Source organism: Chenopodium album, chromosome 6 (genome assembly GCF_948465745.1).
Source record: "Chenopodium album chromosome 6, dcCheAlbu1.1, whole genome shotgun sequence".
In the NCBI taxonomy this organism is placed as follows: Eukaryota; Viridiplantae; Streptophyta; class Magnoliopsida; order Caryophyllales; family Amaranthaceae; genus Chenopodium; species Chenopodium album.
The window spans coordinates 5,513,903-5,526,541 of NC_137839.1; the positions used below are offsets into that span (position 1 = coordinate 5,513,903).

The following is a 12,639-nucleotide window of genomic DNA, read 5'->3' on the forward strand; positions in this document are numbered from 1 at the left end:
ACAACTCGTAATAAGGCAAGTAGGGCAACGAACATTTTATGTCTCGTTTTGTAGGAACAAGCACACACACGCGTATACATTGCTAATAGTACATACTTTGTATGTAGGACTATATGACTTATTTGGTCGTTACTCGTTAGGAAGGTTAGCTAAAGAAATAAAATCGTCAAAAACCAGTTCCAAGTCCAAGATCCAACTAATATTCAACTTCATGGCCAAGTTGAAGGGTAAGTCCAAGTTTATTGAATTATTTAAAATAACATGCACATTATTGCAGCACTGACCCTCCATGGCTTAGGTGGCTAAGGATACACTATCTAAAGCCCTAGGTCATGGGTTCAAGTGTTGGTGGAGAGAGAGAGAAAATGGGATTGATTATTCAAAGAGGTATTTCAAAATATCTCCTTTTCTAATTTTATTAGAACTTTTTACTCTTGAAAAAAATTATTTTTGATGAGATTGTATAATAATAAAATTGTAGAAAAAAACCGAAGTTTCAAGCAGTTCATAGTGTTTGTAACCCCAAATCCCAATTTCCTCGATATAGTCTTGAGTCGATTGAAAGCTACCCTCTTTGAATAAATAAATTGCAGTTTCTTAGCATTTGTAACCCCAATCCCCTTTTAGTTTCTGTATAAGTTTGTTTAAGAAGTGTAAATTTCCTCCATATAGTCTTGTGTCGATTGAAAGCTAGCCTCCTTATTAGACTGTCGTTAAAAAATGAATAAATAAATTGCAGTTTCATTTAGTGATTATAACATAGACAACTTTTCGTAAATTCCATTGCAAAGTCCTCCCTAAATAGTAACTTATCCAAAAAAAAAAACTATTTGAAAATAAGATGAGCCGGTATTCTATTCGAAGTAAGGATTCTGCCATTAGATATTATTATTACAGTACATATAACATTGTAAGGAAATGGTGCCATTAACTATCATATTCTATCACAGCACCTGAACATAGCAATTTTCGCTTCCTAACTCTGCAACAAGCTCTGTTGAAATAAAAGCCTACGACTAAGGGGTCAGGTAACAGTATTCTAAGCCGTTAAGTAAACAGCCGCCATTCACAAACCCATAACCTTGCAAGTTAACTGCATTAAATCTATCTACATACGATGTTTAATGTTAACAAACCCAGAAATTTTTCCCTGATTCAAGTAACCTCAGCCTTTGGGACAAAACCTGAGCATATTGGACAAGGAGGGTCTCTTTTATCCTCAAGGCATGTTCTCTGCTCTAAGCAATCAGCATGAAAAATATGCCCACAAACTAAAATGGCAACAATTGATAGCTCTTCCGAGGCAGTGGTTCCAAATTGATGAGGCTTCCGTCTGAATGATTTCTGGCACAAACCACAAGCCTTCTTCACTCCGTCGGATGAAAGTGCATGAATGACCGAGCTGCTCGACCTAATTCTCTCTGGCCGCCAGAAGGCCCTTTCCCTAAACTCTGTAAAATCTTCATTTAAAATGAACAAATAGAAAACGTAAGAATTTGTGTTCAGCAATGGAGAAAATTGGCCAAGCACAGCAACATATTTAGTAACAGCTGAGAAAAGTGTAGCACAATAATGGGTAGAAAGGTTGATCGTAGTATAAAAGACCAAAATGCCATCGCTAATACCAGCAACTAAGTTCAGGGTTAAATACTTACTCAATAGTCTAGCAGATTATGGGATCTAAGAATGATCTGTAAATCATAAATAGCCACAGGCCCACAGAAAGCCTTAAGCTTCTACACATAAAAACCCTTTCATTGTCACATTATCAACAAAATGACTACGCATATATAAATGCACTTGTAGGCTGTAGCGACCATCGTTATGAAGTAAACAAACCAACTCATTAGTCTAGTAACTAGGTCATCTTGTAACTTGAATGTTGTCATGTATCTATTCCCTTTTCACCGAGGCATTGGAGGAATCATTAGATTCAAAGATAAAGATCTCCTTAAATCTCCCGTATTTCTGATTATACCTGAGACTTCAAGTATCATAGCCAATAAGGTTTTAGCTTAGTACTTACACTGACATATTGGGAATATGAGGTCCCAAGGTCAAATTCATTTCTGAATTCTGATTTTGTATTGAATATGAGGTCCCAAGGTCAAAACACTTGATATTTTAATAACCTTAAATTTCCAGTGAGCCACCCTCAAAAAAAGTTCTAATAAAAACTGAGAAAGATAATAGTGCACTGATATTCCAATCTGACACTCCCTACTTATGTAGCACAGGCACTTCACTTTATAGCTGTCCTCGTACCCAATAAGCTCTAGTACGGGCGATATACAATTACTTTACTTAATAGTGTGCCGCCGCAGTACCCACTGTTTTATAATTTTTAGAATTGCATTTTTCCATCCCATTTCGTTGACCCAACCCCAACTCGTTGCAACCACATCCCTAGTTTCCCCACATGTAGGATCTTTTTGTGGGATGAGAATTTCAGAATAATCCTCAAAAGTACAATATAGCCTATTCCCTGGATCTAACAATGAACTTTTATCTTGCTATAAGTAGCCAGCAAATTGCATGCTAAACATGTATGAGGAACAAGAAATCAAGCATTCAAGCCCCTTGAAATGTTATCCTCGTACTCATAATGTAACTTATAACACCAGCATCTAGTTCTCATAAATTTACACTATATTCTTAACCTCCGAGAATTACAGATCATAAGGAAGAGATGGCATGAGATAAAGGAAGAGGAAAGAAGGAAACCTGCATGATGTCCAAAATCAGAATTGTATTTACTACCCAGCTTAAAACATAATCGCTCATCGTGAAATGGGCTACTCTTGCCGTAAGAAGCAGAGGGCTTATGGAAATTGGATGAGTTTCGACGAGAATACTGGTTTCCAAAGTGGTGACGTGAGCGCTTCAACAACATTGAGCGGCTCAGATTGTGATGATGATGATGTTGACCAAGGGCAAGTTGAGAGATTGGTTGCTTTCCATGACTATCCATGATTTCTTTAACAGAAGAATGAGGCTTGAACATACCACTGTTTTCTGGATCAGAAGCATTCTGCTACACAAGTAAACAACAGAAGCCCTTGGATCAGGAAGAGACAATAAAAGAGTAGCAACACATTACATTGAAAGCATAAAATAAACAAAAGCTCACTTCAAATCAAATTCCGGGGTTCACAAATGAAAATGCGCATGCAGTTAGTGGAAATTTTCCAAGAAAACATCTAAATGTAACATTAACCATCTACTATAGACCCTGCCGGGCAACAAGATCTGAATATGCAGCTTCAGTATTTCCCTATTCCTTGACACAAACTAGTACAAGAGAGGAGACTATCTCTGAAAGGTCCACTAGGGAACATTTTAAAAAGGAAAACAGTAAAAATAGGATAGACTAACATTTTCAGCACAAAATAAAGGAAACGATACAAATACACAAACATAAAAGCATTAACGATAATGAAGAGATAGAGATATAAGGTAGAGCCGTAGAGATAGTAGTAATGGCACTATGGCAGTAATACAACTACTGACTAAAGACACAAACAAGAAAGGGGAAAAGGTGAAAAACCTAGGAATGGTTTTTTCAGAGTTTAGACAATGGAAACTCTGCTTTAGGAATGGGTTGGGCCTTTATTTTCTATCTTTGACCTGTTCTGAACATGTACGAAATAAATAAGAGTGTAGTACAGAGATTGGTTGGTTGAAAGGGTCTCAGCCTACAGTGATCTGAACTTTCTTCCAAGACGTGAACAGCAACTGTTACCAGGTTTAAATTATGCCTATATTTGATACATCCAAAGAATTGAATAAAAGTATGCCTAATTGCCTATGTTTGATATTGCTAGAAGACCTTAAAAATTTCATATAGGTCTCGAGTAGCTGTGTTACCAAATTCCTAACTAGATTTGATTTATTTAGTTTAGCAGCTTTGGGAGCTTTATCAGTAGCATAGTAGCATTGCAAAATGCCAGCAGATTTAATAACCAAAGATGAATAACATAATACAATAGTAAAAAGCAGTACTAGTAGAATAGTAGCAGTAGCAATTCTAGGGAGAAGACAAACCTCCCCAAGTGTCAGATCCCTTCCTGATGAACATGGCATGGAATCTGTAATATAAGAATCAAGAAGTTAAGATGACCATTTGTAACACAACCAAAAGCAATTTATCTTAATGTGAGCTCCCCGCCCAAAGTGCTTGTCAAGGTTTGTCAAGTGATTAATTCAGTGAGAATAATTATTATAATATTTAGCATTGGAGAAACATAGGGACATGGTGTACTATATATATTAGTACTCAACATGCATTGGAAGGTCTATTTCAGAATTCAGCAGATAGTATCACATTTTTATCTAAACCTAGTATCAGTGAAACTATAACAAAAAGACTAGAGAAAATCTCAGTGTTTCCCAGCATTAAAATAACCGTCCAACTGAGGCTTCCAAGAGCATAAGACCTCAAAAGCTAAAAAAAAATTCCAAAGCATGCCCGAAAAAAACCTGATTCTACAGATTCATCCTCTTCATCATTAATTGTGATGAAGGAACTTCAGCCTTAATTGATGAAGAGGGAACTTTAGCCTTAATTATAATAATTGGCCTACTTTTATGGCTCTCCAAGTCCACTGCTATCACTCTTGCCTGAAAATCCTAAAATTTGACAATACTGTTCCAATCTGAAATACGGTGCTAAAGCTAACACATGCATGTGTCTAAAAAGTAAAAACCCAAATCAGTAAATTTCCTTAAAGTTTGGCATTCTTTGGCACAGGAATCCTGCAGTTCATATCATTGTCCTATAATCATGATAATTTGAGAAAACGTAGCTTCAAACTGAATTAGGGCAATAGGCACCAATGTCAAACACAGGCAGGTGTGATTAGAGGCCCAACTTCGTCAAGTTTCTCATAATTTGACAGTTCAAAATGTCTAGGATAACATCATTTACAACCATGTCCGATAATACTGGCCATCCTACAATCATAATAATTCGAGAAAATGTAGCTTCAAACTGAATTAGGGCAATAGGCACCAATGTCTAACACAGGCAGGTGTGATTAGAGGCCCAACTTTGTCAAGTTTCTCATACTTCGACAGTTCACAATGTCTAGGATAACACCATTTACAACCATGTCCAATAATACTGGCCAGCAGACAAAGTGTATCTTAAATTTGGACAATAGCATCAATGTCCAATACAAGCATGTCTCAAAATCTAACACGGCCAGTTTCCACGAAATTTGATCTACATAAATGTGTCTATGATTCATGATGCTCATACACATGTCCTGATGAATATCCAAGTATCCAACTAAACGCAGCTCCAATTCGAGCACCAAAGCACAACATAGGCGCCACATGTTTTTAGGGATCCAACACTGCTCATTTTCTAAAATTTGTCCAAAATCGACATATTGATCAGTCATATTCATACCTCATTACCTCATGTTCCACAATATTTGACTATTAAATAAAGTATCTACGATATGGCATTTCACCAATTGACATCATAAAAATCTTTTGAACACTTAAAAAATACTCCACTTATTTAACTAGCTAAAAATAGATCCAAAGCTAACACCCCTTCATTAGCTCTACTGAAAACTAATTTTTGTATCCAATTTAAACTCAATTCTTAGTAAACAAGATCGAAACTTTGATCAAACAAATCTAAACAAAAAGCAAACAAATTAAATCACAGGAAATTACAAAATCACACTGAAAGCACACACTTTTTTTTTTTACATAAATTCCAGAAATCAACACAAAATTCTCAAAATCAAAACAAAACCCACGATCCTTAACATCAAATCATCAAATGGGTCGGACATAATTTTCCACATTTTCACATTTCAATCAAACCCCATCACTAAATTACATGAACTAGCAAAAACCCACCAAATACACTTGCATAATTTGAAATTTTAACCAAAAAAAAAAAAATTAGAGAAAGGGAAAACCTGAAGGAGAAGGATGATGGTAAAGAGCAGCAGATGATCCTGTTCGCTTTCTTTTCCCCATAATTAACCGATAATTTTGGACAAATTAAAAATTTAAGCGGCTGAAAATGGGTGATTTTGCCAATTAATCCACCAAAAAAAAAAAAAAAAAAAAAGGAGTAGTATTTTGCTGCTCTGATTTTCTCAATGGGTCGCTAGATTTTGGGTCGAAGAAAATTGAGGAAATGTAGAAAAAGGGAAGAAATAGCGGAGAAAGAGAGAAAGATGATGTAAAATTATGATCAACAATTTCTTCAATTGTTCAAGGGAAGTCAATTGAAGACACGTGTTGTTTTATCTTTATGTTGGGAATCTCATAGCTTCTTCCAGATTGTTTGCTTTGCTTTGATATTTCTGACGATCAATGTTTCTCAATCTAAAATATCTGATGGAGTTTTCAAAGAAATGCCGACTAGTATAATACTTCAAATCAAAGACTCAGGGCCTGTTCCGATTGACTGAATTCAGCTGAACTGAACTGAACCGAGCTGAATTGAACTGAACTGAACTGAACTGAACTGAGCTGAACTGAACTGAACTGAACTTATTAATTAGTGATTTTTAACTACGGATTAGTGATCTTTGATTATTTATTGATATTTATTACTATACATATGTGTATATACAAATGTACATATTAAAATATTTACGAAAAATATACTATATAATTATAATTATAAAATGTATGGAAAATATATTATAAAATGTATGGAAAATATATTAAAAACTTGAAACCTCTAATTTTCTCAATGAGATTAACATTAGAAATATGTTTCGAAAAAATAGAACCATTTGAACAATGAATTGTATCAATATTATTATTGTTATTATTATTATTATTAATTATTGATAATTATTATTATTATTTATTGATTATTATTATTAGTATTATTATTAGTATTATTATTATTATTATTATTATTATTGTTATTATTATTATTATTTATTGATGATTATTATTATTTATTGATTATTATTGTTAGTATTATTATTATTATTTCAATTATTATTGTTATTATTATTATTATTGTTAATATTATTATTATTGTTAATATTATTATTATTATTATTATTATTATTATTATTATTATTATTATTATTTTTATATACTATTTATTATTATTATTTTTGTTGTTGTTGTCGTTGTAATAAGATCTTAAAAGAATGAAATTTGGCTTTATATCATTAGCAATATCATTAGACATAAATTAAGAGCTGAGCTGAACTGAACTGAACTGAACTGAACTTTACTGAACTGAGCTGAACTGAACTGAGCTGAACTGAACTGAACTGAACTGAATTTCAACGGAACAGAACAGGCCCTCAAAGTTGGTTTACTCTATCTATATTATATAGAATAAAGGTCTATTCTAATTGGTTTCAAAAAAAAAAAAAGGTTTATTCTAATTTACTGAATTAAATGGAACTGAATTGTTTATGAGAAAAAAAAAATAGGAATTGAATTGAATGGAACTGAATAGTGTAATAGGCTCTTTATTTTTAAAGTGCACCAATGTACTCTACCTTTGTTTCACATTTTTTGCAACTCTGAAGGGTGCATGAATTCCTAGACTAAATTTGTTTTGTGAGTGTAAGATAGATAGAGAAAATTAGAAATGCATGTGATGAAAAGAGAGATACAGAGAAATGATAACCTAAAAAAGAAAGAAAATATTAGTTGCAAATAACGTGTAGCATCCATTTTTTACCAAAGTTGCAAAAAATATGAAATGGAGGTAATACATTATTTAGTCAAATTACAAAACACAATGTGTACTTGCGTAATGTTCTATACAAATCATAAACACTTCATCTATTATAGCCTGTTCACATTTAGTGAACTGAACTGATTGGAGTTGAACTGAACTGAACTGAATAGAGGTGAAATAAATATTTTATGAGAGAAGGAAATTATGAGCTAAATGGAAATTAAGTTGAAGTGAACATGCCCTTAGTGCTTGTGTTTCATTGACTGAACTGAACTTATTATAGTTGAACTGAACTAAACCGAACTTATTAGAGATGAACTGAACTGAACTGAAGTGAAATGAATATTTTATAAGAGAATGAAATTAGGAGCTGAACTGATTGAATTAAACTTAACTTAACTTATTAGAGCTGAATTGAACTGATCTGAAAATAATCGTATGAGAACAAACTCTTAATCATTTCACATGGACCAAGAATTTAACCAATTCAACCAAACTACGAAATAGCACTCAACTCCTCTTAGCCCACTCCACTCAAAAATACTTGCAAAAAATCCCTCATCGAGCCTTCTCGAACCCAAAATCTATCATAACCCTACCCTTTTTTTTTTGGGACATAGGTCAAGTCTATTAACACAAAACCCAAAAAGAGCTAACCTCAAGCAGAGTTCATCAATATCTAAAGATGTTCAGAAAAGCAATTGCCGCCGGCGCCGGCGTTCACCAACCATGGCGCATGATTTCCCGGCGACATTCCTCCGTCGTCTCCTCCGCCGTCAACTCTGTCTTACTCCGCTCACTCAAAGACCACTACCTTGAAGTCTCCAAGATGGCCCCACCACCGGTAAAAATCCTTAATTTTTGTTAAACCCTAATTTATTTGTTTATTCAATAATTCAATTGATTGTTTTGCAGAAAGTTAACCCACCTGCTGATTTCACGATTATGAAGGGGGCATTGGATTCTAATGGCCCAGTACTAAAGAGGAATTACAAAAATGAGGAAATTAGTATTTCTGTAATGAGATTAGCTAATTTTGTTACTGAGGAAGATGAAAATGATGATGATGATGGTGGGATTAATCAATTGTTTGTTCATGTTGATGTTTCGAAACCTGGGATGAGTGATTCTATGCATTTTCTTTGTGGGATGTACCCGGATGCTGTGGGGATTCACTCTGTTGCACTCAGACCTAAGACTACTGATGAGGGGTTCCTTATGATTCCTAACAAATACACCGGCCCGCTTTTCGAGTTCGTTTCTTGTCTCTCTCTATTAGTTGATAGTTTGTTTGCTTGTTGTTTATTATCAAATTATATTGTGTATTTGTTGGTTACTTGATAATGTTCGTTTATTCAATGATTTGATATTTTGATATGGTTGTAATGGGGTTTTGAAGGTGTATTTAACTTTGAAGTGCCTAAGAATATTTGCTTATTTTTGCCCGGTTGTGTTCTTGTCAATTTAGTTCCATGAGATTGTGGGGGGTTTTGATGTGTGAATAATCGGTAAGGTACATTGTAAATGGTGATTCTTTTTTGCTTAGGAAACTAAAATTGAAGATGTTTTGGGGGGGTGAATAGGACCATTTCGTGTGGTTTCTAAACCTAGATTATTGAAGTGATGTGAGGTGGGGTGGAATGGTGGATTGCTTGATTTTGGAAGTAGAGATGGATCGATGTATATGCTTTCTTGATTGGTTGCCTCTAGTGAAGTGGAGTAGCCCAGGTCAATGATATAGGTTAGAATCCTTAACGCAAGTATATGAAGGGTTTCTGCTGTTGATGAAAATGGCTTAGGTATGAACTTTGAATGATAATTATTGTGAAACTAGCAGTTGGATGTAGTGATTATATGTCAATGATGTATCAACTGAGGTGCAAAGATTATAACTTTATAAGCAACTTGATACCAAGAAGGCTGTTGTAGTTATCTTACAATTAGATCATAGAAATATTTGAAGGTTAGACTTACTCTGTCAACTTGTCTAGTAGTGTATTCTTCTAATTAATCATCTGTATTGCCTTTCATCTGCTATGCAAGGTCTTTCCCCTCTACAAAATGTTTCTGTTTAGGATAGGGTTGCATTGGCCACTCATTGAATAAAGGTTATCGTTTTTTGTTGATTGTTCTGTCATTTACTAATTGCCTGCTCTAATTTTGGATGGATTATTGTTTAATTCTTGATCTTGAATCAAAAAGTTGAAATATTTACCTTTATATGCCTCTATGATCCTTAAAAACAATTCTATTTCCATACCCAGCCTCATACACAACTAGATGTCTATTGTTTATCTATTCAAAAAAAAGATGTCTATTGTTTATCCATGGAGTTGTAGTTGTGGCATCTAGAGCACATTTGACGACATAGATGTATATAATCAGCAATAGGGCACACCTGGCAAACATCAACCTGATATACTGCTCAGCTTAATCAACTTTATATTTGCTTATTTAGAGCAATATATTTCAAGTCTAAGCCAACCTGCAGAGCACGATGGTTATTCATTGATATAGTCAGCATTAGGGCATACATTGGCAAGCAATAACCTGATACACTAGGGTCTCACTCTGTTCTTATCAATGTCTCTTCTGCTATTTTCTTCTGTTCATTTCCCTACAGACAATATGTAATCAAAGTTGATATGTTAGGTAGTACAACTAATAATGATATGCTGGGAACACCAATTTTGAGAACTAATGGAACGGAAGGGGGAAATTTGCAATAGAAGAAAAGTTTTCAAACGGCAAATTATTTTGATTATTTTCACTGTAACTTCCAAGTTCCAACTAGTTTTATGGGACTGCTGAGAACAACCCATTTTTTAATTTTTGTATCGTACCCCTTGTGAGTGTTTATGCAAATTTTTTTGGTTTAATTATTATTATTTCTTTTTTCATGATTGGATACAGCTTTAAAATTTTATCTTTAACTAATTTAATTGGAGGAAGATTATCAAATTATCTATCATTTTGATTATTTGATGAATTTTTTAAGGTAAATCAGAAAATTAGTTGTCAAGAATACCTTATTTTTGAAATTTGGAATAGTGGGGAGAGTTGAGTCATTTCTACAGATTATTTATAGTTGAATACTATTTGCTTGAACAATTAAATTAGGGTTCGTTTGGCATCGCTGTGGTTTTCTGTTTTTTGGTTTTTTGTTTTTTAAAAGTATATTATATATGTCACATAATGAATCAAAAAATATTTAGACATATTAAAATCATGATAATTTTGAAAACTGACAACAGAAAAGTGGAAACACCTTTTTCTTGTTTCCTGTTTTTGGTTTTTAGTTTTTAAAAAAACTGAAAACTGAAAACCAAAAATGATCCCAAACAAGCCCTTAGATATTGGATTCTTGTTCTTTTTATTTGGTTTAATAGATCCCCACAACTCTATCCGTAAATGTTTAATTTTGACACCTTTTGATCATGTACTTTTTTATTTATGCTTGATGGACGTCCTGTTTTGTGCCATGCCCATGACAAAATCCTGTATTGGTGTAGCATCAATGCTTGTTTAAGACACAAAATGCACATACTTGTTGGCATTTGATATTGAAATGGGCTTTTTGACTTATATCCAAGTTAATTAAAGTTTTTTTTTTTTTTTTTTTTTTTGAGGGGTTGTATAGGTGTTAGTTTCAGATTGGGAGTTGTTCGAGAAATGGTAATTTGGTTAGGATAAATGGATTATTAATCAGTTGATCACAGATTCATAAGTTTTGTGCTTTTATTTTGATTTACTCTTATCAATTTGAATTCTGGTCTAGATGTGTTAGTAATTGAGTTTTTTGTTGATTGAGAATTACTGTTTTCTTCTATGAGCTGATTTTAAGGAAGATTTGTATGTTTCAAATTGGTATGAAGCACACAATATCGAAGATAATTGCTGTATAACAGATATTTGGGTCGTTAAGAGTCTACCTTGGATTTTGACCAGGCGTATATGTTTTGCAGCTTCATTTGATATTGTTTTGTTTATTTGACTATGTAAGGTTATAGCATGTCTTAATGTCTTATTAGCAAATATTTTGAAATGTTGAAGGTGAACAGATTTGTTTTCCTGAAATTTAATAAACTTGGATGTCCCTCTCATTAACAGAAATCTTGATGAAGCAACAAGAGATGCCTTTCACAATTATATAGAGGAACGTGGCATAAATGAGAGTCTTTTTCCTTTCCTTCAAGCATGGCTATATGTAAAGGATCATCGGAATCTTATGCGCTGGTTCAGGTCAGTTGGTCTTTTTGTCAATGGACGCGAGACGGACAAAGGAACAAATGAGGCAGCTGCTAATGCTAGTAAATCCAATGCTGCTAAAGGTGCTTAATAGTCTTTGCAACATTTAGGCTATTATACAAGTATTATATTGCCAATTTGGTGGGACATCAGATATGTACCTGTTTTGAGATTAGTTAACAAGTGAACCGTTATTTGCACATCTAGAGATTAGAGTAGCTTGATGCTCTTCAGTTTTGCACAGTTGAGGAAAATCTTCGTGGTGACAGGCTTATACTTATTTCAACAGTTTATATTAATCTATGCTTCACTTAATATAGATGATGCTCTTTCTGTAGTCGTCGAGTAGTCATACAATTTCAATGGCCTTCGTCACTGACCATCTCTGGTTCTAAGATTTCTTGTAGTAAACAACTCATTGTGTTGAACATTTTGTATAGCTTTTTTCTTCATATTCTGATCAAGAAAATGTATTGGCCTTTCGTCAGTGTCTTTCCAGGTATTCAGATGGTATATTTTCTGGACAACTTTTTTCCAAATTCCTTGTGCCAACAAAGAGCTAAAGAATATCACAGAAAATTTTCTTGTTTTTTTTTTCTTATGACATTATCTATCAATGCTTGACATGGCAACACAATGTACATGCACTATTATTTTGATTTTTTCGGGCTTATAATCTAGAATAAAAATAAAAGTTGATATGT

The 12,639-nt window shown here is 33.7% G+C and overlaps 2 protein-coding genes across 3 annotated transcripts; one reads left to right on the forward strand and one right to left on the reverse strand.

Moving 5' to 3' along the window:
• Positions 1-713: 713 nt before the first annotated feature.
• LOC145634392 (uncharacterized) lies at positions 714-6,379 on the reverse strand. Of its 2 annotated transcripts, none has more exons than XM_081685813.1 (4): positions 5,940-6,379; positions 4,045-4,088; positions 2,725-3,031; positions 714-1,460 (listed from the first exon to the last, which is right to left on the reverse strand). In XM_081685813.1, exons 1-4 carry the CDS (start codon positions 5,998-6,000, stop codon positions 1,156-1,158), a joined length of 717 nt encoding a protein of 238 aa, XP_081541939.1. In that variant the 5' UTR covers positions 6,001-6,379; the 3' UTR covers positions 714-1,155. The 2 variants fall into 2 exon arrangements, with proteins under 2 accessions (XP_081541939.1, XP_081541938.1); XM_081685812.1 differs by having other exon boundaries at positions 2,725-3,034.
• Positions 6,380-8,295: 1,916 nt separating this feature from the next.
• Positions 8,296-12,433, forward strand: LOC145634393 (uncharacterized protein At2g39795, mitochondrial-like). The gene is made up of 3 exons (XM_081685814.1): positions 8,296-8,531; positions 8,603-8,940; positions 11,798-12,433. The coding sequence occupies exons 1-3, from the start codon at positions 8,373-8,375 to the stop codon at positions 12,024-12,026; spliced, it is 726 nt and encodes a 241-aa protein (XP_081541940.1). The 5' UTR covers positions 8,296-8,372; the 3' UTR covers positions 12,027-12,433.
• The last annotated feature ends 206 nt before the right edge of the window (positions 12,434-12,639 follow it).

Excerpts from the sequence above, each read along its gene's own strand:
- LOC145634392 (XM_081685812.1), bottom strand. The coding sequence starts at position 6,000 with ATGGGGAAAAGAAAGCGAACAGGATCATCTGCTGCTCTTTACCATCAT. Across the intron at positions 4,089-5,939 it reads CCATCATCCTTCTCCTTCAG|ATTCCATGCCATGTTCATCA; the intron begins GTTTTCCCTTTC and ends CTTATATTACAG. Across the intron at positions 3,035-4,044 it reads GGGATCTGACACTTGGGGAG|CAGAATGCTTCTGATCCAGA; the intron begins GTTTGTCTTCTC and ends TTACTTGTGTAG.
- LOC145634393 (XM_081685814.1), top strand. The coding sequence starts at position 8,373 with ATGTTCAGAAAAGCAATTGCCGCCGGCGCCGGCGTTCACCAACCATGG. Across the intron at positions 8,532-8,602 it reads CCAAGATGGCCCCACCACCG|AAAGTTAACCCACCTGCTGA; the intron begins GTAAAAATCCTT and ends ATTGTTTTGCAG. Across the intron at positions 8,941-11,797 it reads TACACCGGCCCGCTTTTCGA|AAATCTTGATGAAGCAACAA; the intron begins GTTCGTTTCTTG and ends TCTCATTAACAG.